At 37.3% G+C, this 26,053-nt stretch overlaps 1 protein-coding gene across 1 annotated transcript in view; it reads left to right on the top strand.

The window, feature by feature from the left end:
* Positions 1-18,229, top strand: part of UPK1B (uroplakin 1B) — a 29,508-nt gene extending 11,279 nt beyond the window's left edge. The window contains exons 2-8 of the mRNA XM_014057227.2: positions 1,829-1,916; positions 3,493-3,693; positions 9,993-10,067; positions 10,625-10,747; positions 12,201-12,380; positions 14,066-14,149; positions 16,694-18,229. Coding sequence (XP_013912702.2) covers positions 1,848-1,916; positions 3,493-3,693; positions 9,993-10,067; positions 10,625-10,747; positions 12,201-12,380; positions 14,066-14,149; positions 16,694-16,744 — 783 coding nt within the window. The 5' untranslated portion in view covers positions 1,829-1,847 and the 3' untranslated portion in view covers positions 16,745-18,229. The remainder of the gene's footprint in view (positions 1-1,828; positions 1,917-3,492; positions 3,694-9,992; positions 10,068-10,624; positions 10,748-12,200; positions 12,381-14,065; positions 14,150-16,693) is intronic.
* Positions 18,230-26,053: the final 7,824 nt, after the last annotated feature.

Genomic DNA, 26,053 nt, shown 5'->3' with positions numbered 1-26,053 from the left:
ATCACTGAACTTTCCTCTGAAAGAAATTAAAAAATGATTGACAAAAATTAGGGGAAAATGTATTAGAAAAACCTGCCTTGTACTCTTGCTCCGGCAAGTACATGAGAGAATGGTGGAGAGGGTGTGTAAATTCCATGGAAGATACTAAAGACTGGAATGCAGAGCAGAAAGTTTTAGAACTTTAAAACATTCAACCGGAATGTTACTTCCCTGGTCTCCCTTGTTCTAGCTGCAACTGGCTCTTTGAATTATTTTCTCAGCCAGTTCCATAACAGTGGCTATAACAGAGTTTTTATGGATGTGACTTTTTCACCCAAAAAGGTTGAATCAGGCTTGCTGTAGGCTATCTGCTGTAAAATAGGAAATGACATTTTCAACCATGAAGTAGAAGCTGTAGCCCAAGGTTGAAGGAACCTCCCAGGTAGGTGTGAGAAGCAATTAAAGATCTCATTCATTGGAATGGTATGATGTGCAAGTATTGTGATTCTTTTAATCCTACCACAAATAATCAGGTGAACAAATGAATTATGAAGTGAAGCATATAGAATGGATTCCAAAATTATATGATAATTCAACTGAGATAGAAATACAAATATTTTCTTACAATACATTGTGTGTTTAAAAGCTTAATCAATTCTTAAGTAATAATTCCCACCTAAAAAGTTAAGAAAACATTTTACATGACACATGGCTTTCTGTGAGGAATGAACATGAGAAATCCTTCACTTAAATACAATTCTCCAAGTGTAGTTTTGAATAGCAGATTCTGCCCAGTTTGGCTACTATGAAGATTGACAAGTGCATGCTTTATGCTTTATACAACTGGTAATATTATTTGACATATTAATCCTGTATATTGTACAGGTCAGAAGGAGGGCTGAGAAAATATCTACAGACCTCTCAAATTCTGGTTATAAACTGTTTCAACCAGTGGTGGGATTCATTTTTTTTTTTACTACCAATTCTGTGGCCGTGGCTTGGTGGGCGTGGCATGGCTTGGTGGGCGTGGCTTGTGGGCATGGCAGGGGAAGGATACTGTGAAATCCCAATTCCCTCCCCAATCCAGGGGAAGATTACTACAAAATCCCCATTTGCTCCCGATCAGCTGGGACTCAGGAGGCAGAGAATAGATGGGGGTGGGGCCAGTCAGAGGTGGTATTTACCGGTTCTCTGAACTAAAAATTTCTGCTACCTGTTCTCCAGAACCTGTTGAATACCACTTCTGGTTTCAACTCTTCCCCTGGGGATGCAATGGCTGTAGGACATTGCATACCAAAACAGCTAGAGACAGAGACAGTTTTTCCCCTTGTGTCATCACTCTGCTGGACACCTAATCCTCACAGCATTGTCTTACATCTAAGTATATTTACCCATGTTGTATGCCTGTAGTACTATTATTATCCTTCTCAACTTCTCTACCTCTTATTGGTATTTATTATTATTATTACTCTGTTGTTTTGAATGTACATTGAAAGCTTTTGCGCCAGATATAAATTCCTTGTGTGTCTAATCGTATTTGGCCAATAAAGTATTCCATTCTATTTCATTCCATTCCATCTCTCAGAACTAAACTCGATTAGATTCATGTTGTTCTTTAAGACACATTATTTGCTAATGAGGTGAGAATAGGTGTTCTTCCTATGCGATTTAAAAAGGCATTGGAGACATTGTAGGATCATTTTGTTGTGATTTTTGAAGTTTTTGAAGCTTTTTATTACAGTCTGGGACATGGATGAAGATTGTACAGCTTTCAGGGTTCAAAAGAGGAGGAAAAGACAGCTCTTTTGAAAGGACCTGAAGTATTAACACATGTATAATTCCTTTCTAGATTGCATTGCCAACTGAAGATGGCAAAAGGAGATACTGGTGTGCGATGCTTTCAGGGCTTGCTAATTCTGGGAAATGTTGTCATAGGGGTAAGTAACTTAACAATAGTTTTTTTGAAAATATACCACTGTCAAGTTTCACACATTATTAAGCCACGATTTTGAAAATAATAGTTAGCTTTGTAAACTACAGTTGGTTGCATTGATATATCACGATAAACCCAAAATTTTGGTTTAGAAATTGCTCCATTGTTTCTTGGCTTGGTAAGAGAGACAAAAAAGAAAGGACTAAACTAGACTGGACTGGGATTAGTGGCGTGTACTCAGTGTTGCCTGACTTTTTTTGCAGTTCAGCTATGTAGGTGGAAGAATTTATCTCAGGGTCTTCTGTCCAGTTTTCTCCAAACCAGGCCTTCTCTACTGGCAGCTGATTCCCTTTATTTTTCCCAGGATCTTGGCTGAAGCCACCAACTGCAACCAGCCAGATCCCTCCTTTCCCTATGAGTTGTGGATCTTCAATGAGCTTGTTCCTCTGAGTCTCCACCTCCATATTTCCAGTGAGGCCACCCTTGAACCATGGCTTTCCTTTCCCCAAACAACAACCAATACTTGCCTGGAAGATTCACGTCACTTTCCAACTTCTCTCCAATCTGTCTCTCTTCCCCTTCTTTGTTCACTCCAATTTTACTCTTGTCTCCACTCTCTTCTGTCTCTCCAATTTTGGGTTATGTTGGCAGCATGCCCTGCAGCAACTGAGATGGCGGCTTCCCTGGAACTCTAGTGCCCATGCCCTATATGCCTAACTGCCCCAATGAAACTGCCCACTCAAAATCTCCCCACGCCAGCCCTGGCTAGCAGCTGGGTCAGTTCATCAGACTTCCTAATTCAGCAGCTGCCTTTCGAGGCTAAAGCTGCTTCCCCATCTCCTTTTCACACTCTTTATTCTGGGTCATGCCAGCAGAACAGCAGCCGTGCTAGGCTATGAAATCCATATATTGCACATAGGAGTTGAATGCAGAAAGCATTCTTATTTATTTATTTTTATTATTGCACTTTGATCTTTAGTTTAAGTTGCATGTTAGGATTAGGAGTGTGTGCATCTGTATGTATGCATGTGCTCGGATGTACGTGTTTCCTAATTCAGCATTACTTTGAAATGTAAAAAATGCAAATGTGTTTTTCATTTGTGGAGACAAGAATAATGGCAGAAAGAATGCCTATTGTGAGTGAAAAATAACTTATCCATTTTCTTGTAAAAAAACCAAATAAAAAATGTTTTTGTCGAATAAAAGTATAGAAAAGTAGTATTTCTTCTAAAAAGTAATACGTGAGAGAGAAAATACAATTGGGATAAGTATCATGTGACCAGCATAATGGCTGGTAAAAAGAGATTGGCATCAGTCTGAGGAAACATCATTGTCCATTTAAAGGAGTCTAGAACTGAAACACTTGGAAGCTGGAAGAATGGAAGCTATGCAAAATATCTGTAATGCTTCCTGTCACAAATTTGGATAAGTACTTTTTTGATCTGGAGTATCCTTTTTATGGAAGAAAGAAGTGTGAGATTCAAGTAGAATATTCGGTTTGGCTCAGATTTTAGCCTTAAAAACAAATGCAAGAATTTAGAGAATGTTCTGGAAAGACTCACATGTCTCTCTGTTTTCAGTGTTGTGGCCTTGCGCTCATGGCTGAATGTATATACTTCGTGTCTGATCAACACTCTCTATATCCATTGCTGGAAGCTACGGACAATGATGATATCTATGGTGCCGCCTGGATTGGAATCTTCACTGGTTTCTGTTTCTTTTGTCTATCTGTTCTTGGTATTGTTGGTGTCATAAATTCAAGCAGGACAATGCTATTAGTGGTAAGTTTGCAGCAACAAAAGGTATTGGTGATCTTACCATCTAACAAATACATCTGCCAGCTGTGTATCTTGGTATATTCTGAAACAGTGATGTTACCATGGAAGACAATAATGAATAGGTTGTCAAGGAAATACTGTGTTTGCAGAGTTTCAGAGGCTGAAATCATATGTGCTGGCACTTCTTGCACAAATAAAAATTAATGATAGTTTTAGTTTGTCAGAAGTAGAAACCTTTTGGTTAAAGGTATTTTTGCATAGTTTGCTGTCAGTCACTGTGACATGAATAAAAAAAGAAAAAATGATTTTTTCCCCCTAGGTCTTCAGTTTTACCATTTTAAGATGAGGATCTTATCAATGGCATTATAGTCACATTTCTTTAGAATAAAAAATCTTTCCATTCAGTGCAACTAAAAACTAAACAAAGTTTTTGATTGGCATAGTTATGCAACCAAATATAGCAAGAGGAAAGTGAAGATGATCAGAACTGCATACAGTAGCTACGTAATTTTCACAATAGTCTTGTCATAGGGGAGCTATCATGGTCTATAGACAGATAAAAATTGTTTCAAACTCAATCCAAGAAAGATGGAACAGTTGTTAATTCAGAATCCGATGGACTGTAGGACTTTACTAGCATTAATTCTTAAATTTAAAATCTGAGGTAAAACGGTTCCTCATGGAATCACATATCCTTCGCCAGGAGATCTTTGCCCAGTTTCAGGTGATGCATCCTTTGTAGTTGTTAGGTAAGCTCCCCGTTGGGAGAGTGAGTGCATTCAGAGAAGCGTTGTTAAAGTTGTGTTGGAGAACACACAAACCAGCATACAGAGACACTGCAGTTTAAATAGGCTTTTACTTTCGTGGAAATAGAGGTATCAGAGTCCATCAAACAGTCCAAGTCATACACGGATAATTCAGTCAGATATCAATGTCTTTCAGTTAAGGGATAATCCAAATAATATAGTCCAGTATCATATAATCAGTTCAGTATTCAAAGTTTGCTAACAGTTGCAAAACTTACAATAGCTCACGACACTCAGATCAGATCAGCCCAGCATCTAACAAACAGAGAGAGAACTAACAGACATTCTGGCTCCCCCTTATGGCCGATTGAGGAAAACAGCAACCAATCACATTTTACAGTATGTTTAAAGCAACAGGTACAACATTGTGACATGATTTATATATTGCCAACCCAACCATTAGAATTATATTCCTAACAGTAGTCTTACCTGGAATAGGATGCCCCAAGAACAATCACTCACCTAGATTGCTGTAATTCTTTCTACATGAGTTTGTACTTGAAGAGTATCTGGAGATTTCAGTGGGTCTAAAATGCAATAGTCCACATGCATCATACTTTGTTTTGATACTGCATTGTTATATACTTTTTGTAAGAGTTGCCATGGCTAACTATATTTCTGAGTGCAATTCCAAGCACTAGTCACCAACTCTATCCCAATATAATTTTAGGCTTGGATATCTAAGAAAGTATTATTTTTCCTAGGTAAATTCTGAAAATCCAACCTGGATGTTGAAAAAAAAATACCTGCGGGGTACTACTTATCTACTATGAGCACAATTGAAGGACCATATGGTAGTCATCTCTATTGGGCTCCTTCCTATGGAATAGCCTGCCTCCCATTCATATGATCTTATAAAAAGTTCTTAATATGTGGTTCTTCCAGAAAGCTTTTGGGAATCGTTTATGAACCTATCAACATTAGAATTAGCATTATATGAATATGTGATATTGATATCAATATCTATATTCACATATATCTCAATACAGATATAGATATGCACATTGCCCACACATGATAATACATACCTACATATACAGCCTAGAAGCCAAATGAATTGAAGAAGTGGGTGGATGGATGGATGGATGGATGGATAAACAAGGCAATTTTCTATATACTTTTACAGTTTTCCTGTACAATTTTAAGAAACTAAGAAATTCATTTCTATCATAACATTACTCTCAAGTTAGAATATAAACTGTATTCAGTTGCACACATCATAAAACATGTATGACAATTTTCCTGCAATACATTTGTGTTGCAGAAAAGAGTTTAAATGCTAAATTACTATATGTATGTTCTCATTTATTCAAAAACTGTGATTGGTAGCAAAGAAATTATAAGTGGAAGAAAAGCATGATTTTGTGAGTCAAAAATAAATACAAGTAAAAAAAATGTCACAGGAAAAAAAAGTAGTGCTAGAAATCCTAGATAAATATTTCCAAACTATCTTAAATGGAGAAAGATTTAATCCCACACACTGTAATAAAAATGGCAAATCATTCTGAAATGTACAAAAATCAAATTGGAAGTTACCAGGAAAAGCTTGGACTCTTAATAGACTCTTAGTAGAGAAGCTTAGACTCTTAGGAAAATAACCTTTTCACAAACCGCAGGATTTAGTAATTCCTCGTACCTGAAGTAAATTCCAATTACACATAGCCTGTTCTCGGTTTTGACATTCAAAGTATAAGAAACTACAGCTACGCAGAATTGTAAAGTGCTGAAAAAGTACGTATAGAAAAACAGTCTGGCATCTTTAGATTAGCAATGAAGTCATTGTTTTGAGAGACCTTCCTTTTAGCCCAAGATTTTTTTAGAAATAAATATATTTATAGTTACAGAGCATTGAAATGGATTCAAATGTTAATACAACAGTAATTTCAGAAGAAATAGATCATTTTTCCTACGTTGAAGTCCAGAGCTCGGACAATTTATTGTGGATATATTATACAAAAGTAAAGGCTTCCAGTGAAGGGAAGTGGTGGCTCAGTAACTAAGAGGCTGAGTTTGTCAATCAGAAGGTTGGCAGTTCAGTAGTTCGAATCTCTAGTGCCACGTAACGGAGTGAGCTCCCATTACTTGTTCCAGCTTCTGCCAACCTAGCAGTTCGAAAGCATGTAAAAAATGCAAGTAGAAAAATAGGGACCAACTTGGTGGGAAGGTAACAGCGCTCCATGTACTTCAGCGTTTAGTCATGCTGGCCACATGACCACGGAGATGTATTTGGACAGTGCTGGCTCTTTGGCTTAGAAATGGAGATGAGTACCACCCCCTACAGCCGGAAACGACTATCACGCATGTGTGGGGAACCTTTACCTTAAATGCTTCCTGTATGTGATTTAAAAGACCAAAAGTTAATAATCTCTTTAGTAGATTATATTATACAGACAAGGTATGTCTAAATACATATCTCATAGAAGAACCTTTTATGTGCCATCAAGTGTTTGTTGAGTCTTAGTAACTAATACATTTAACCCTTAGGAATATGAAATCTGAAAAATGATTTATATATTTTTTTTCAATTAAGAGAAGAAATGGGAAGATAAATTCATATTAATTTATAATACATATTTCATTTTAAATATTTAACAGGTTATATAAAACTTTTATTTTAAGGCCACAGGGTAATGAAATTATGACTTAAAAGTTTCAACGTGTTGAATTTTATTGGAATCTTTACTGCAGAATGGCTTTTAAGTTTTAGTAAATTAGCAAGAACTAATATTGAAGATTATTAATAGTAAACTTTACACTGCAGTAAAGTTGTACTACATAAACTATAAACTTCCTAGTATATGTTAAGCAGAGCACTACATGAAGCTAATTATATGGCAATGCCCAACTAGTTTTTATTTTTTTGTGAAAATATTTTGCAAAAAACAGGAAAATCATTCAGCAGACTGTGGCATAAACCCTCCTGTTGATTTTATATCCAATTTTCTTTAGACATAGAAACTGATGCACTATAAGACTGATTGAGTTTTTATTGGTAGCAGCAAGGCTTGTTATTTCAAAACATCAGAAAATGGATGCATTTAAAATGATCTTAAAAGGATGGGAAATAGCTTTATCTCAAATCATTAGCACTTCAATGAAGAGCTTTGAAAGACTATATAAATTGGGATAGATACAGTATATTGAAGTTTGGGAACCATTTCTTAAGTATATTAATAAAGCTGTTCCTAAGATCATCTTCTGTGCAGAAATTTCATTCTGGCATGAAATATTTACACAGAACGTTCTCATTTCTGTTTAAGATGACATAACATCTAGTTTATTTCCCTTTTTAAATTTCTTTTCCTTTGTTGTAGTTTCCTCTTTTTTTAAGGTAGGGCTTCTTAAAAACATTTTTTCTCAGACTTTAGATTCTTTAGTACAACAAAATGTGAGTTCAAAAAACATGTTACACTTTGAAAGGCCAAGCTAATCCTGTTTTGCTGTCCATACGGAAGTTATTTCAAGAAGTAATGTTGAAACAAATCCTCTGGCATTGTAATGCCCAGAATTTGGAGAAAATTAGTATTAGAATTCAATGCATGAGAGCATTCAGGCTTTACAGAATGCAATGAATAGATTACTCAGAATACTGTGCAGGCCAAGCTTCAATAAAGACATCAATCATAACATGTTGACATGGATTTTGCAGGTCATACTGTCCTACAAATGGAAAAGATGCTTCCTGTTAGATATTTCCTCCCCCCCCCCAACACACTGACAGAGGTTTCCATCAAGGTCCTCTGTTCCAGTGGGAACAGAGGTTTAATCCCATTGGTCAAAGGGTCTGACAGATCCCTTTAAAAGGGGCTGTTGTCCCACCTTTCTTCAGCTGGATGTTTACCTCACTTGCAATAAGAGCTGTTGTTACTGGAGCCTTTGTGTGCCTTCCTTTACCCTATATAACAGTTCCTACTATATTTGCCAGATAATCTCTGGAATGGCTTATTACTTGCATAATAGACAGTGTTATTTGGTGGATAACATAATCATAGAATGCTACAGTTTGCAAATGGATATAATTTTTAATAGACAGGTTAATGAATGGATTTGTACATTTAGGAGCTCCTGAACAACTTACAATAGGAAAAGCTGATCATTTTGCTTGTATGATTTGAAGTAGTTGTAGATCAAATATGGTTTTGAGCACTTTATTTCCAACCCATATCACTGGCAAAGGAGAATATGCTGTGCAGAGAGTTCAGTCAATAACTTGTCACTCATTTGTGGCTGTCTTGTTAAAAATCTGGTTCATGCTGAGAACTGAATTTATAAAATAGTCAGACTAAGGACTAAGATTGGTAGAAGGGAAATAAAATAACATGTGAAGATTATGTTGTTATTCCAACTACTGCCTTACTTTGGACACCACTCTGTTTTATTAAGACATGCATCCAATTGGATTGATCTTCCTTGATATTAAATTTGCATGAATACAGGTAGTCCTTAATTTATGGACCAGAATTGGGACTAGAAATTCTAATTTCTTGTTAAGCAAGGCAGTTGTTAAAGGAGTCAAACCCACTTTTATGACATTCTTTGACATGGTTGTTCAGCAGTTAAGTGTTAAGTGAATCCCGTAGTCGTTAAGCAGATACAGCCTACCCTCAGCTTCCCCATTGCTTGCTGGAAACCGGCTGAGAAAGTTGCAAAGGGTAATCGCATCAGCCCAGGATGCTGCAACCATCATAATTACATGCCAGTTGCAACCACCAGAATTTTGATCATGTGATTGTGGGGATGCTGCAACAATTATAAGTGTGAGGGACAGTTGCAAGTACCGGTAACTTTTTCAGTGCCATTGTAACTTTGGATGGTCACAAAATGATGTACTGGTTGTAAGTTGAAGAGAACCTGTATGTACTCAATATAGTAAATTAATGCTAATTTATAAGCTGTGGCTGGTAGATTCCTGGATTATTAAGCAGAGCAATTAAATGGACCCACATCATTCTGTTCCCTGCCTATAAATTTTTGCAAACAAAAGAAATAAAAAGTTTTTAAAGATCTGTCAATTCAATATCATCTAACACAGATACTAAAGTAGGTTGGTGAGTCCTACTCTTGGTTCCACTAGCTGGTGTACGTGTTAACAGGAGTAGAACATTCTCAATAATAATGCTGCATTCATGGAACTTGCTTCTAGGAAAAATGTAGCCGGTTCCTATTCTGTGTTGTTTTAGAAAAGGAATTGCAGGATTCTTGGTGTTTTATTCCTGCTTTGATTCCATCATTTTTTAAAATTGCATTTTGTGATCAATGTGGCTTTTTCAGTAGAGGTCTATGAACAATATATGAACAAATAATTTAGCTGAAAGTTGCTCGAGAAGCCATTCCTGCTTCTTTCCTAAGCTTTTAATTCTGGCAAACTAAAAGATGAAGCAGGAAGAAACAGAAGGAATAAGACAGATTTCAGGGGAGGGGTGTTAAAGCACTCAATTTCAGACTGAAGTATATCAAATGTTCTTTGTGACATGGGTTTTGTTTGTTTGTATTTAGTACATCATCCTGATGATGATTGTCTTTGCCTTTGAAGTGGCGTCTAGCATCACAGCAACAGTGCATCGGGATTTCGTGAGTATTCTGCCAGTGATGTGTCTATTCTTTCAGATGCTCTCAATTCAGCGAAGAGGTTAAGGGGGGGGGGGGTGTTCATTTTTGCAAACATGTTGAAGGCCTGGCAGCACCTTTTTATGACATGACCAAGTTTTTAATTCATTATTTTAATGTAAGGGAAAGGAAATCTTTTTACCACATCTGTGGACAGGGTTTTTTTATTTGTTTATTGACTAGTGTTTCTTCATTAGCAAACACATTTCAGTGATGTGATCATTCTTTTTTTTTAAAAAAAACGAAGCTTAATCACATATGAATTCTTTAAAGTTACTCAGTGAAGTAGTCTACCAAACGTTGGAATTTGTGGATTAAGCTTGTGTTAATGTTAGTACATGCTAATTAATGTTCACATTAGTTAGCATGTACTACTGGAAGAAAATAAATAATTTTAACTAATTTAAAAAAAAACCTGAGATGTATTTGCTAGATGTTATTAAGGATGTGACTTCTGACTTTAGGAAGAGTTTTCCAAATAGGGTAAAAAGCTCATATTCATTCCTTTCATTACCATTTAGCTTACAAATGGACTTTTCTTGAAACAAATGTTGGAAAAATACCAGAATCCAGACCCAATCAACAATGATGACAAATGGAAGAGTGAAGGTATTACCCAGACATGGAATCGTCTCATGTTGCAGGTAAGAGTACTGTACAACTTTGGGACTAATTCTTCACTCTCATTTAAGAATATTTTTAAGATTGTGACACTGTTAGCATGAAAGTCTGGGAGACTGTGGGAAGCAGATGGGAGAGAAGTTCAGTTTGTGTGAAAAGATTCATCACAGACCAGATGGGCAGATTTGGAAGGAAAGACACATTTCAAAGAGACTCTGGATTAACTGGCTTACGCCCTAAAAAGTTGATCTTTTTACAGTTTCCAACTTTGTGTTTTATAGCATGTAAGACATTGTTCTGAAATCTATGTGGTTTTTGCTTCTTGAGCTTGACAACAATGTGGAGTTTAAAAGAAATGGACTGCAGCTATAATTCTATCATACATTAATCCAATTGAGTGGAAAGGTCATTTAAAAATGAACACACAAAGGATTAGAAATTGCTTATAGTACATCACTACTTACAATTTCTGATCAGCTTGGATCTTCGTTCATTGTTTTGCTTACAACTTTGGAGACTACAAATACCATCTTCAAGCATTCAAATACTGTAAGCCTGGCCAATGGAGAAAAACATGCTTTCTGACCAGGGAAGGGCTCTGGCAGAGACTACTGCTGGTTCGCTCAGGGACGCATTGTGCATGTACTTGATGTGTGCTGCGCTCACACGCACAGTACAACTAAAATTGCTCTGCGCATGAGCAGAAGCAAAAAACAAGATGGCGGCACCATAGGCACCGCTGGGAGAAGCAGTTTGGGGGCGTGGCAGGCCTGGGTCACTGCCGATTCCAGCGACCCAAACCGCCAAGCTACTACTGGTTTAGCTGAACTGGTCCGAACTGGTAGGAACCCACCACTGTTTCTTACTCTATTCTTTCTATCCCACCTTTATTATTTTTATAAATAACTCAAGATGGCAAACATATCTACTGTAACACATCTTCCTTCTCCTATTTGAGCTTCTAATTTATTTGTTCTATGCAATTGCACAAACTACAGGTTGTCAATTTATGAGAACTGTCTGAATAATTCTCAGAATCTATCAATTTATTGTCTTGACCTTAAGCAACATTTTTGTATGAGTTTGACTAAAAATCATGGGATGATGCACAGTTAACTCAAAATGTGGGAAGCTTTTGAAAAATGTAAATTTCTTTTTCCCCGTTGATATGATTTCATACGGCTTTGTAATATCTGGTAAATTATCTATCTGAGGAAATCAGAGATTCTTGATATGCTTTTTGTATTCCATCCAGTTCTATTACATTCCAACAATTTTCAGTGTTTTTACAATGTGGAACAATTTACAATGTAAAACATTGTAAAATTGATGCTGGTTCATTGGACATAATTTTTTCCCCACATTTTTGGCAAACAAGTAAATTGACTGCAATTTCTTTTCCTATTATTTTTAAATGACAAGTGCAGTGCTCTATTATTTCATCCTAACAAATGCATTTTTCCTTCATAAATCCAGAATAAATGCTGTGGTGTGAATGGTCCAACAGACTGGCAAACATATACCTCCATTTTTCGGTCGGTGAACAGTGACGCAGATTTTCCCTGGCCACGACAGTGCTGTGTTATGGATCTCCTAGGAAAAGCAGTTGACTTGGATGGCTGCAAATTAGGGGTGCCTGGCTATTACCATAAGATAGTAAGAATTTCTTCTTGTTTTTGCTCTGCAGCAATCAAAACACTAGTTGATATTTGTCTTCTCTGAAATGTTAATGGGATGCTCAGTGCTAGCAATATTTTCTCCCAGTGTGGTAGGCTGAAGTGTTCCTCTTCTCCTTGTATTCCCTGTTTTAGCCCACCCTTCCCCCAGTAAGTAGCATGTCAGAGAAGAACAACCCTACCATAAGGCAAAAGGAAGAAGCTGCGTTAAGCAGCAAATCAGGGAAATTGACAACTAAAATAAGTCTACCTCTAACATTCTGCCTTCCCAACTTTTCACCAAGAGCAACTGCTTCATGGCGACTAAGTTATGCAATTTTCCAGAATGGCCTACTATTGCTAGCTACCAGGGGTGGCTTCTGGTTTCTGTTACTGCTGGTTAGCTCAGGGACGTGCTTAGCGTGTGCATGCTTGATGCGCATTACGCTTGCATGCACAATAGTAAAAAAATTGCAAAAAAGGAGAGGGCAGTGCCTACGCTGCCATTGATAGAACCAGTTTGGGGGCGTGGCTGGCCGAGTTACTACCTACTTGGCTGAACCGGTCCAAACTGGTAGGTAGCCACCTCTACTAGCTAGCCTATGCCATTTTTTTAAGGCAATTCTCAGGAAACTCCAGAGATGGCTGTTGCAGTCATCTTGAAATGTGTCAGTCTGAGGATACCAATCAACTGTTATTAGGAGGAAAAGTAGTTGCACTACTACTTCTGTAGAAGGAGTGTGGAAAAGGAAGTGGAAATAGAGCAGAGAGTAGATTTCCCGGGGCTGTTACTGCTTATTAAACTTAAGGACTTAATCTTGATGAACAGGCTGAAATATTATTGATGGGTATAAAGCCATTTCTTCATCACTCTGCTAGAGTTACTGGTCTACAGTTGATTAAAATATGAGGGGATGGACTACTGAGATAATCTTAAAAGCTAACACATTGATTATAGCATAACTTTAATAGATTTGAGTCCATTACTATGCACCTGATAGCCTTCACTGGATAATCACATCAGTGGTTTCAGTGACTTTTAACCACATTACAGCTATTCGAGAAGGAATTTACTTTGGAAAGATGGATGCTAAAACTCTAATGAAAATTTAGATTATTGCTTTTGTTATTGTTCAGGACCTTGTTGGACTGATGAAACTAAAGGTATTTTATTTCCAGAGAATTTTCCTCAACTTTCAACCAGGAAGTGTGTTTTCTCTTTTTGCTTGATGACTTATTTTTTTACTTATTTGCAAGTACTAATATACATACTATTCTCATGATTCCCACATGTTGGTGCTTTTTGGCTCATATATATTCAGTTTTCAAATTTGACATAAAAATATCTATAAGAATTCATAAACATTTTTGTACAAATTTCAATCTAAAAATGCACATGTTTGTAGTGACTTTTATTAATATGTACATAGTTTGCAAGCAATTTTCCTGAATACATTTGTTTTTACTTTTGTGGACATATTTATGGCTTGCAAGCCATATTGCACAATTCTGGAAACTGCTAGTATTAACAAGCAAGTTCATTCTAGTTCCATATGAATCAGGCAGGGACAAGTTCACATTAAATCTTGCCTGTATTAATTTACATCAGTCCTTCTTTTGAATGAAGGCTTAGCAACTAGATATATGTGCCTGTAACTGATCCTCTTCGTCTTTATTGTCCCCTAGGGTTGCTTTGAAACTATTACTGGCCCCATGAACAGACACGCCTGGGGCGTTGCCTGGTTTGGATTTGCCATTCTGTGCTGGACTGTAAGTATCTAACAGAACTTTACTTGCTGGGCTTCAGGATTCAGTATCTTTTACTTTTTTGTTCTCTTACTTTTTCATCTTGTTATCCATTCTGTACGGAAAAGGTTTGGCCCTATTAGGGAATGTCTTTTCCTTATGCTTTTTTGTTGCATTAAATTTTGTTTGTAAATTATTTCTATCAAAGACCTGCCTGCTTATACTGTTGACACTAATGGTTGTGTGTAATTAAAGTTGCTTGGGTTTTAGCAAACCATCTCAACAGTTTACAGTTTAATTCAGTCTCCGGTGTTTTGGGATTGAACTCACATTTTTAATGTTGCGAGGCAGCTAAGGTCAGATAAGCCTCTCATAACAGGGAAAACTTGTTTGTCATATGCTGTATGACTTGTTTGTGCTGTCCTTCTTGGACACTTGCAATGGCTATCTGAGTTTACAGAGTCCCTCAACCAGTATAACAAGCCTCAGTTTAACTATAAAATGACCCCTAGGAAGGCAATAAAAAGAATGTGAATATACTGTATGCAGGAAGACTGGTTATCAGCAAATGAGAGGCATGTGGACAAACATGATGGGAACATGTCACCTGAATGACAGGCATAGTACAATATTTAGGATGTTTAAATAATGTTGGAGTTGGACTAGGGCTGGACCAGGCTGAACAGGAATATGAATTCTAAAGTTCATCAATAGGTTGAGGCAAGCTAGACAGTTTCTCTCACTCTCATCTTAACAAATACAGTGATACCTCAGTGCTCATCGTTAATTGGTTACGAGAGTCACAATGAATCCAAAAACAATGAGTATCAAAGAAATTTATACAAAGTATAATGACAGCCAACAGCAACAAGTTCTAACTTGTGCATTGAGTACCAAATAAACAACGAGTACTGGGACAAAAGTTTCATGTCAAAATTCATTGACTACCAAGCTTGATGAGTTTCAAAGCAGTTGAATACCAACATACCATTGCACTACAAGACAATAATTGAGGAAGGGAAGGGAAAGGAGCTTTACTTATTTTCCCAAACCTTATTCTAGAAGAAATTGGATATTAGTGTCACTCAACAGTAGATCCAGAATCCTCTTTTCCAGTCCATCCCTTTTAGAATATCCTTGAATATGTGGGATTAGTTACGATAGCCCATCTTGGGTTACCACAAATAATCAGTTCATATTTTTAATAAGGTATGTTCTCTGTCTAGCACAGGACCTTTAAAAGACTCTGAGAGGTCTAGCTCAGAATCTGGATACTCCCCCCTCCTTGCTTTTTTCCTTACTTTTCTTTTAGATGACAATAATGTAATATTTTTCTCATTGTTTTCTCCTCGTTGAATAGTCAGGGCAATGTGGGGAAATTTTGAAATAATCTTTCTTTTTATATTGAAACATATTTATTTTTCTGCCCTGATTAAAATATTTATTTTTATATTTCAATCAATCAATCAATCAATCAATCAATCAATCAATGTTTTTTCAAATTTGACAACTTTCAGAATTCCCCATAATTTCTGCTGACAGAAATACATGCTGGCTGGGGAAATTTGGGAGCTGCAGTCCACACAGCCCTGCCCTGTGTGTGCAGCAGTGGTGAGTTCCTAACCGGTTTACTAGCGATTCGCTGAGAGGGCGTTTTGCGCTTCGCTTGGACCCGCCAGGCATTGATACACACGCGCACTTGACTGAAAACTATTCTGCGCATGTGCAGAAACATGCCTGCGACAGCAGAAGATACTGGGGAACTGGTTCGGGGACGTGACAGGTCTGGCTCGCTGCCAGTTCCAGCAACCCAGTCTGCCATACCACTACCGGTTAAGCCGAACTGGTCCGAACGAGTAGGAACCCACCACTGATATGCAGGCAAGATTAATTGTTTTTCTTTCCAGCTTTGAAAAAGACCTAATAGCCTCCTGGGCAGGGAAGAAAAAGAAAAAGCATATTCCTGGTCCCTTTGAAATTGATTTGGCTTTCTCTACTGCTGGGTTCAGGCACACCTAATGTTGGCATGTATTATCCGGAAAGGAATGTGGCCCTCAACAGGAAAAGTTTGTCACCCCTGCCCTAGACATTGCCACAGTTAGGCATAAACATGCATGGAAACAAGGTTAGGCATAAATTCCTGGGCAGTCTAAATATTTGTTTCTGTGCATATTTTTGGCAGTGTCTTTAATGGAAGCCTTTATGAAATGCTTTCCATAACTTATATCATTGCTTCTTTGTCTGCATAGTTTTTCATAAAAAGAGGAAGACCTGAGAACCATTTTACTCGCAGAAGTTTTCATAGTTTTGCTGTCAGCCATGGTGCTTATTAAATTTATACAATTGTATTTCTGTATGGTAATAAAACAACCTTGGGGTTCTATGTTGAACACAATACAGGCTTAATTCAGAGAGCTAGTTGTCCCACACCTAATTATGCTGCTTGTACAAATTAACTTCAGGCTGTTCTTCTGTTCAGTGGAGTTTTAAAGTGGAAAACTAAAATGTGCTGCATAAAAAAAGATGCTTGCAATAATTTTCCTTGAATTGTTTCTTTTTTCTCCCCAGACTTGGGTCCTTCTTTGTACGATGTTCTACTGGAGCAGAATTGAATATTAAAGATGCAATGGCCTTGTTATCTGTTCTTCCTGCTTTTTTTCATAAATCTACATAGTCCCCCCCCCACTCCTTCTGTTCAGTATGAACATTTCTCAGAGACTACCTGGATAAGTCCCTGAAGTTTTCTTGGCAAGGTTTTTCAGAAGTGATTTGCCTTTGCCTCTTTTCCAGGGTTGAGAGAAAGTGACTGGCCCAGAGTCATCAACTGGCTTTGCACAAAGTGGGACTACAATTCATAGTCTCCACATTGGTAGTCTGATGCCTTAACTTGTACACTAAACTGGCACTCACAAATAGTTCATAGCTATATAATTTCTCTCTGTGGAACTTCTCAAGATGTCCCTTTAATCTTTGCTTCTCTTCTTCCATTGCCTTAATTTCAGACATTGTAGCTATAGTAATCATAAGGTAGGAAACTGGACTATTCTAGCTGTAACTATTCTGTAACAATCAATGACATGTTAAGACATAGCAATATATGAGAAAATGGAGGTAGAGACTCCGGTGCTCTCTTATTTGTTTGTTTGTTTGCCAATGTTTCATTACTCCACTAGGTAACATCATCTGTCCCAATGACTGTTAGATTTGTTGCTCCCTGTTTATATACAGCACCTGGCTGTATTAGTGAAGCTGTGCCTTTTTCTTTGGAAGTTACTCTATTAGTTCCTTGATTAGATACATAGAGATAAATCATTTTTATATATCATTCAAAAGAAACGATTAAAAAAACTAAGAAGGAAATGAAAAGATCAGAATACATCATCTCTAGCATCCAAAACCCAATAAACAGTGATTAATACCAGACAAACAATGAAGCAGAAAACCATCTGTTCCTTCACTCAAGGAAAAAAACACAGCCCTAGCAACACTGGCAGGACAAGCTACTGTATATAAACAGGGTGCAAACCTACACTTACACTGATGGTGTTATCTATTTGACTAATGAACCAACAGCAAGCAAGCAACCTGCCTAGAGAACACAAAGGACCTCACAGTTCAACCCTGAGCTACATTTATTCTTTTGTTGGAAATGGCTTTTTTAAGAAAATAAGAAAGTGTTGAAACAGTTGTTTGGAATGATTATCTAGGGGTTTTTTTGCAGTATTTTTTGGCTACCTCTGGTATACACATATGATCCTCAATTTACCAATGTTTGATTTGATTCCTAAGTTATTTACGATTTACGGTTATTTCTTAAAAGAACCGAACATAGACAAAGATCTATACTTGAAAACACGTTGAATGCAAGAGATACCTAACATTTTCCTTGGATCTTGAATTAAATATATTTTGTTGGAATTCAAAATGAAATCATTTTTATTATTTTAGTATGAATGACTAATATATAGATGGCCAGCCAATTATGCAATTGATCTTTTGTTAACACATCAAACTGTAAGACAGTGTATGCCTTGTACAGAGAATTGTAAGATGCAAATGTTTTTCCATGAAATATCAGCTCTAAAAATAAATACGTTTTCTGTATATTTTATTTCTGTTCAAATCTTTAATAAACTGTTTTTTTTAAATAAAATAAAGATGGTTAAGATAATATAATTTTGTCTCACATGTGACCTGTTAGATTGGGTAATGGATAGCTACACACAGGCTTAACGGTAACAACAGCTCTTTATTAAGTACAATAAGTGAGAACAATTCAGCGAAGGTTGATAGCAGCCTTTTTATAGGGAGCTGTCAGACCCTTCGACCAATAGTGTTAAACCTCTGTTTCCCCCGGAACAGAGGACCTTGGTGGAAACCACTGTAGTTAGAACAAGTATCTAACATAACCCAAGTATATTGATTGTTCATTATAGTGATTTTTCTCATGCTTTCCTAATCTGAAAAACTGGAATGAATGTTTTTTTTAAAAGTGGGAAACTTCAGTTATTGAATCAAATCTGTGTCTTCATTATTAAAAAAAAACAGTACAGATAATCATGTTTTATAAGAGATTCTTTAACTGTAGGACCTGGATACTTAAGTATAATTTTGATGTATGAACATTAAACCACTTTTATCTATATTTTCATGAAAGAACATTTGAATTTGTAAATAGAATGTCATAGCTTTAACCTTTTTTGTTTCCCAATGATGCAAAGGAAGGTTTTGCTGAGGAACAGAATGCACAAAAACATTTTTCACGTGTACTTTCTTCCACAATGCAAATGTGGTGAAGTGGGGTGAAGTTTAGAGGGCAGGGTCATATATTGCTCTCAAATTACCCATGAATGAATGTTCTGAAGGGGAAACTTCTATAATATATTAAAGAGTTTATTACTTTTTTTCTGTATTTATCTTAACATTGATTATTCAGAGGGTTACTCCAGACAACCACTAGAAGGCATAAAAAAGATGTGTTCATTTTCAATAAAACAACAAAAATTAATAACTTCCTGTATGTGAACTATTCTGCTCACCATTACCCAATTTTTATAAGCAGTAGCTGTTTTCTTAAGGCTATTCAACATTTCTGCAGTGGTTAAACAGGCAGTATAGCTGCTGGGTAAGTAGCAGGGGTGAAATTCGGCAGGTTCTGACAGGTTCTGGAGAGCCAGTAGAGGAAATTTTGAGTAGTTTGGAGATCCGCTGGCCCCAGAGTGGGGTGGGATTTTGCAGTATCCTTTTCCTGCCATGCCCACCAAGCCACGCCCACAGAACCAGTAGTAAAAAAAAAATGAATTTCACCACTGGTAAGTAGTTAAGTATTATTCCATACACCGGGCTTCGAGGGGAGGGGCTGCCGCCGTCGGGAGCTAAGTAAAGCTCCTGCCAGGACTCTGGTTCGTATATCTTATAAGATCTATAGATATCTCCCCTTTCTGGCAGAAAGGGGCAGGGAGAAGGTCAGTCGTTAGGATCTCTTTGTAATTCATAGCTTTTTTTTTGCTGTGAATGGAGAAGAGGTTCAACATTAGCTGAGCCTTTACTCCGGCCAGTTTTCCGCGCTGCTTTTTTTTGCAGCCTAGGCAGATTGCCTCCCCCCCAGGACAAAACTAAGCTATTTAAAAGCCAATTCGGGCGGGGAACATTCCCGAGGAACTTTCTCTATTACTATTTAAAATACCAGCTTCAATCTCGCAAAAGGCTCCCTTTCTTCTTTTTTTAACTGCGTCACAAGATGGCGATCTCGTAGCTTTTGTGTTTGATCTGACGCAGCTAGCTGACCCTACCCTCCTGAAGGCTTCTCCGTACTAATTGCTAAAAGATTATCTGAGGGGAGCACAGACTTTGATTTTTGGCTCGCTGGATTGCTTGTCTCTTATTTTTATTCTGGAATGGCTCCCAAACTTAAACAGAAGCGCCTCCTTAATAATATATCTCCAAAAAATGCCATGAAGCCGCTACCCTTGTCTCCTACACCCTCCACGGGAGATTTGCTAACACAAGAATTCCTTCTTAAAACGCTTAATGATTTCAGACAGGAGATTAATCAACTGATTTCGGATTTATCTGATGAATTTGATGCTAAAATTGCTCAGGCAAAGCAGGATATAATCGGAGTAATGACAGTCATGACAGATTATATTGCTGAAACGGAGGACAAATTGGAACTTTTGGAAGAAAGTAACCTTAATCTGATATCAAAAATTCAAACGTTAGAACAGGAAATTGAATCTGCACAAAAAGAACTTGTCAAATTAAATTATAACAAGTCTGCCTTTGCTATACGTGTTAGAGGGCTGCGTGAAAACCAACAGGAGAATTTGAAACAGACATTCTTTGAGGCTTTCAGCCGCTTGGTGGGAAGTCCGGGACTTAACTTTGATTGGCAGATTCAAAGAATTTACCGCCAGAATTCCTGGGTAGCAAAACAGCGACAGCTTCCGAGGGACATAATAATATACTTTACTACAAGGGAATCTAGAAATGAGATAACACAGAGGCTCTACGGAAAGAGGTTGAGAATTGATGGGGACGACTTGATTGTTTTTAAGGAGATACCATTTCAAATGTTAAGAACAAGGAGACAGTATGCTTTCTTAACCGAAGAACTCAGAAACTCTCAGATTTCATATAGATGGGAAGTCCCAGCTGGTATTACAGTTACATTTGGCGACCAAAAACACCGCATTAACTCTGTCTGTGAAGCCCGAGAATTTTACTACGAGACCCTGAAGGCGGGACTTCCTGATTCATCCGGATCTGGGGAGAGACAGGGAGAAGGAGAAGACAAACAGCGAGACACGTGGCTACAAGGTGGAGCGTGTTGCTTTTCTCTTCCGGAAGGGCAGAAGACTAAAGAATAAAGACTAGCGATGTTTTTAAAGCTTTATGATTTCCGTCTGGGATAAAATGGAAAAGTGGCATATCGATGATGAGACATGGAGACTGAAAGAAGCGTTGCTGATTGGGGACATATATTGTACAGAAATTTTGTTTGAACTCTAACTTTAATTGTGCATGAACTATTCTTTTAGGTGAAGAGAGCGGAAATTGTGATCTTTTTGAGTTGTGGTTTGGGACAAACGGAGTTGGGAGGTGCGTGGGAGAGGGAAGGGCAGCGAAAGTTTAATTAGATTACATGGGGCTAGAACGTAAGCTGATGTTTGTTTGAGTTGCTATATCAATATAAGGTTAAGAAAGTTTGGTCGGAGAATCTTCAGGAAAGTGGAGTAAATATGGGAGGAGCAACGAATATGGATAAAATATATATGTGGATATGGATAAAGGCAGGGTGGAAGGTTAAAAACTTATATGTGGAGGTGGGTAAGGATAGAAAGGGAGGTGTTGGAAATGAAAAATGAAAGAAGTATTTGAGTTAATGGTGTTATAGAAAGGTTTGGATACTTGGATAAAAAAGGAGATAAATTAAAGGTTTGAATAGATAGACAAAGCAAGGAGATTTTTAGTTGGGGAATTCTAACTGATCAACTTACCTGGCTCTAATATAGTTTGAAACCCTGCAAGTAGTAAAATAATCGAAATTTGGAATGAGTCACATTGATTAAGATTTATAGATAATGGGAAGCTGTGGTAACGTAGTGGGCTTATGACCCTTTTTGTTTCTTTCTCCTTTTTGTGTGTGAGTGTGGGTGTTTTTTTTTTTATTATTTCTTATTTTCTACTATTTTTCCTTTTTCTTTTTGGCTACTTTTATCTTACTTTTTTTAAATTTTAAAGTTAGTTGGCCTTATTATACTTAAATGCTTGTTAAAGAATTATGCCGGGCATGGGACCTGCGAAGCCGTAAGGGGGTTAGGGAGGGGGGATTATAGGGGGGAGGGGGGAGGGTGGAATTACAGTTTCAATCCTTAGAACAATAAGAATTCACTTGTGTACTGCCGTTTTTTTTTTCTTTTTCTTTTTTTCTTTTTCTACTTTTATTGTAAAAAACAAATTGAATTGTATGGATACACCAAAGTGGGGAGAAGAGGGAAAGAGAAGGGAGAAGTAAAGAGGGAGTGAGAGGGAATGTAAGGAGGGTAAATGGAGGGAGGGGGAGATGTCTGAGGGGGAAGGGAAGTAGAAGAGGGGAATGTTGGAGGGGTGAAAGGAAAGTTGGAGGGGGAGAAGAGAGGGTGTATGGGGGAATGAAGTGTTATGTTGGGGGTTTTTTTTTTTTCCTTTTTTTCTTTGCACAGTATATAAGTGATTGTACAAAATGAAAATGAAAATGAAAATGAAATAAAATATTTGAAACAAGTATTATTCCATACACCTAGGTTTTGCTACTAATGCTGCAGAGATTACTACTCACCAACTTAGTCTGATGAGAAACAAATTACCTTGGATTCACAACATAGTATCAGTACTCCCACACTTTAAGAAGTCTTCAGTCTGGGGCTTTTTAGGGACACCAATGAAAAAAAGCAGGGGATGTGAGTGGGAGGAAGTCCTGTTCAAGAGAGACTGAAAGTCGTCATTGTATTTATCCTTTAAAATGCAAAATAAGAGGAGGGGATAATAATTGGAAGAGATGTTATTTTTTAAATACCTGACAGGAATTTGATTTGATTTCGTTTGATTTGACAGTGACACCAGTAACAAGGAAACTTTGTAGTTTATCCTACACTGGATATGTTAAAGTAGGGGCTGGACAATCATTTAATAAGGGTTGCTTTAAGTTGCATTACTCCGTCAATTGAAGTCTATGACTTAAACAGCTTCTCCCTTTAAAATATAAAATAGTCACCTTTTTTTCCCAAAGAAAGTGATGAGAATTGGTATTGTATATATTTAGAGATAAGTTACAAATTTTAGGTTCCAAAATACCAAATCAAAAATATGTTTTTGTATATACAGTGTGTGTTTGTGTGTGTCTGTCTGTCTGTCTGTCTGTCTGTCTGTCTGTAGGTATGTATACACACATACATACATACATACATACATACATACATACATATGTACGTACGTACGTACATACATACATACATATATACACATACACACAAACACACACACACACATGCTGGTCTTGTTGTATTCGGGTCTTTTCCTGCATAAGATTGAGATTCTCTTGGCAAAGTTACAGCTGTGCTGAAACCCAGTCTTTATAACAAATTCTTTACAATGACTGAAGAATGTGGACATAACAAAATTCTGGCTAAAAATATTTTCAGGATTTTTTCACTTGGTCTTTTGTCATTGCTTCATTTTCACCAACTTTGGTACGCAGACCTGTAATACAGAGTGCATTAAAAAGAGTGGCAGAAATAGTAAAAGAAAGATGAGCGAAAACTTATCATTGGAGATGACTTCACAATATCCTCAGTGAAACTGACACACACTGCTACCTCCTATTCATGGAGTTCTACAATAGCTTCTAGACCAGTGATGGCTAATCTTTTTCTCCTTGCTTGCCAAAATTGTGTGCGTGTGTACTATTGCACGTGCATGTGTGCCCACACCCACAATGAAATGCGCTCGCCTCCTGTATGTGTGGCCTCCCCATGCATATGTGCGTGCATGCCCCCTGCACAGCCTACTTCCCTTCCAGCACCATAGTGGGGGGGTGTTTTTGCCCTCCCCAAATTCCGGAGACTTTCTTTGAGCCTCCGGGAGAGCAGAAATGGTTTCCCTGAGCTCCGGAAGCCCTCCCTGGAGCCTCCTGGCACTAAAAATGGAGCAGGGGGGATGCACTGCACCCCATGTTCCCCCAACCCCCACCTATTATAGCGTTTTTCCAATGATCTTATCTTGACCATATGTTTTTGGTACACATTCTGAATATTCTATTACAAGGATATGGTGGGCAGGAATATGGTCTTGAATTTGTTGCCTTGTTTTTCACAAAAAAATGTTGCTAAGATTACTCAATTATTTCTCAATTCTTCACATGCTTCTTTTCCTGTAAAACCTGTGTTGTTTCTTTGTTCATCTTACAACTTAAACCGGAGTAAGAAACAAATACTACGTAGGTCAGGACTACTTTTATTGTAACAGGCGTAGAACAAAATTTTGTAAGTCTGAATGTGCTCCCCCCTTCCTTTATCTTTGTGTGAACTACAGAAGAGCCTATCTGAGATGATCTCTCAAATAAGTTTCTCAACTCCCGCTTATCTGACCTCTGCCTTAGTAATGATTCTTCATCTTGTCCTCCAAGGCTGTTGCCAATGTTCTCTGTATCATCTTACATTTACGTGCTTGTGAGAAGCTGCTAAAAACAAGAAGCAACTAGTGGTGCTTGTTATTACAGTATTCTGACCACTCTGCAGGATCTCATGAAGAGGTTTCTGCTAATTAGTTAGCACATATCTATAACTGAAAAAGCCAGAAACGGAATGTGTGATTTATCTACATGCAAAGCATTTGTTTTATCATAGTATCCTGCATCTTCTTCATGATGTTAGCCAACTCCAACCTGGAATAATCACAGGCCATGGTGGCTGAGAATTCTAGAAGTTGCTTCCCAGCACAAATGGAAGTTACTGGACCAGAGAATGTACTACTTTTTTCTCCATCCAATAAAAATACTGTCTTGGATACATGGCAAATCACCCAGTTCTCCTAATGTTTAATGCTTTCAAATAAAAATAGTAGCTTCCATATTGAAAAAACACAAACAAAAATCCTGCCTCTGCTTTCACATTGTTTCTAGGAATATCGCATTTTGTGAGTGCATTCATTCTCCAAATTCTAAATATACTTTAAGTCTCTAAAGACTGCTAATCCCTGCCTTGCGGCAAGTATATAGATAGGAGGCTATAAGCATGGGTGTGATCCCTCTAATGTTCATGGATATCTGAACAAATGCTTTTCCAAGTGCCTCTCTTCAAGTGCTTACAGCAACACTCTAGCCTCATCTATATATATGATCTAAGTCTTTCCAGTCATGTTGGAGTTGCATAGTTCTTACCAAAAGAATATTCCTTCTGTAATAGTTAAACAAGGCTCTTCTTTAACAAGTGGTTTAGGGCTGTAGATACTCCAGAATACATTGAGAGACATAGAATTCCTTTTATAAGTTTTTTTTTGGGGGGGGGGCAAAATTTAGTGAACTTCAGTTACCTAAGGTAACAGTAATGAAATATAAAATAATGAATGTTGTATTTGCTGAGACAGAGATTAACTTTTCCCATTTTTAAAATAAGCCTTTCTCCCCAAGTTCTTTTAGCAGTGGAAAATGAATTCAATGTCTGTTTTTTGTTTCTTTACTTCAGCTTTTGCCTTTCAGAAAATGCTCCTTTTTCAGAAAACTTCAGCTATGTTATTTTATCCCCGGTTCTGTCTTTTATCCCTTGGCTTATTATTAAACAGCTGCTGTACTTGCTTTGAAATGCTAACATGTCTTCCTATTGCTAAAATTAAATATTTCTGGACTGCACTTTCACTAAAGCTTAAAAGGATATGATGCATTTCCTTCTTCTACCAGCATCACTAACACTCAATCAACAAAAACAACAGCATGTGTATAAGGCTATGTATTAGGGACCAAAAATTTGGTTGTTTTGAAAAAACTCTTGGAAGAAAAAGAATCATTCAATACTTTGAATGATTGTTAAGCAATGGTTGTTATTTATTTATTTATTTATTTATTTATTTATTTATTTATTTATTTATTATTTATTTATTTATTTATTTATTTATTTATTTATTTGGTCAAGCATCTATATAAGATAACAGATAAAAGTATAAACGTGATTTTGAATACATGAAAAAAGATGCAAATAAAGAGAGACATTAGACAGGGACGGTAGACACATTGGTGCGCTCATCCACGCCCCTTACAGACCTCTTAGGAATGGAGTGACGTCAACAGTAGCCAGTCTAAGGTTAAAGTTTTGGGGGTTAGGGGAAGAAACCAAAGAGTCAGATAATGTATTCCAGGCATTGACCACTCTGTGTCTGAGGTCATATTTTCTGCAA

The sequence above is a fragment of the Thamnophis sirtalis genome, unplaced genomic scaffold (genome assembly GCF_051295495.1).
Source record: "Thamnophis sirtalis isolate CommonGarterSnake01/CBP01778 unplaced genomic scaffold, rThaSir2_p1.2 scaffold_8, whole genome shotgun sequence".
NCBI lineage: Eukaryota > Metazoa > Chordata > Lepidosauria > Squamata > Natricidae > Thamnophis > Thamnophis sirtalis.
The sequence above is the reverse complement of the archived record's forward strand: the minus strand, read 5'-3'. Positions and strand labels throughout refer to the sequence as shown.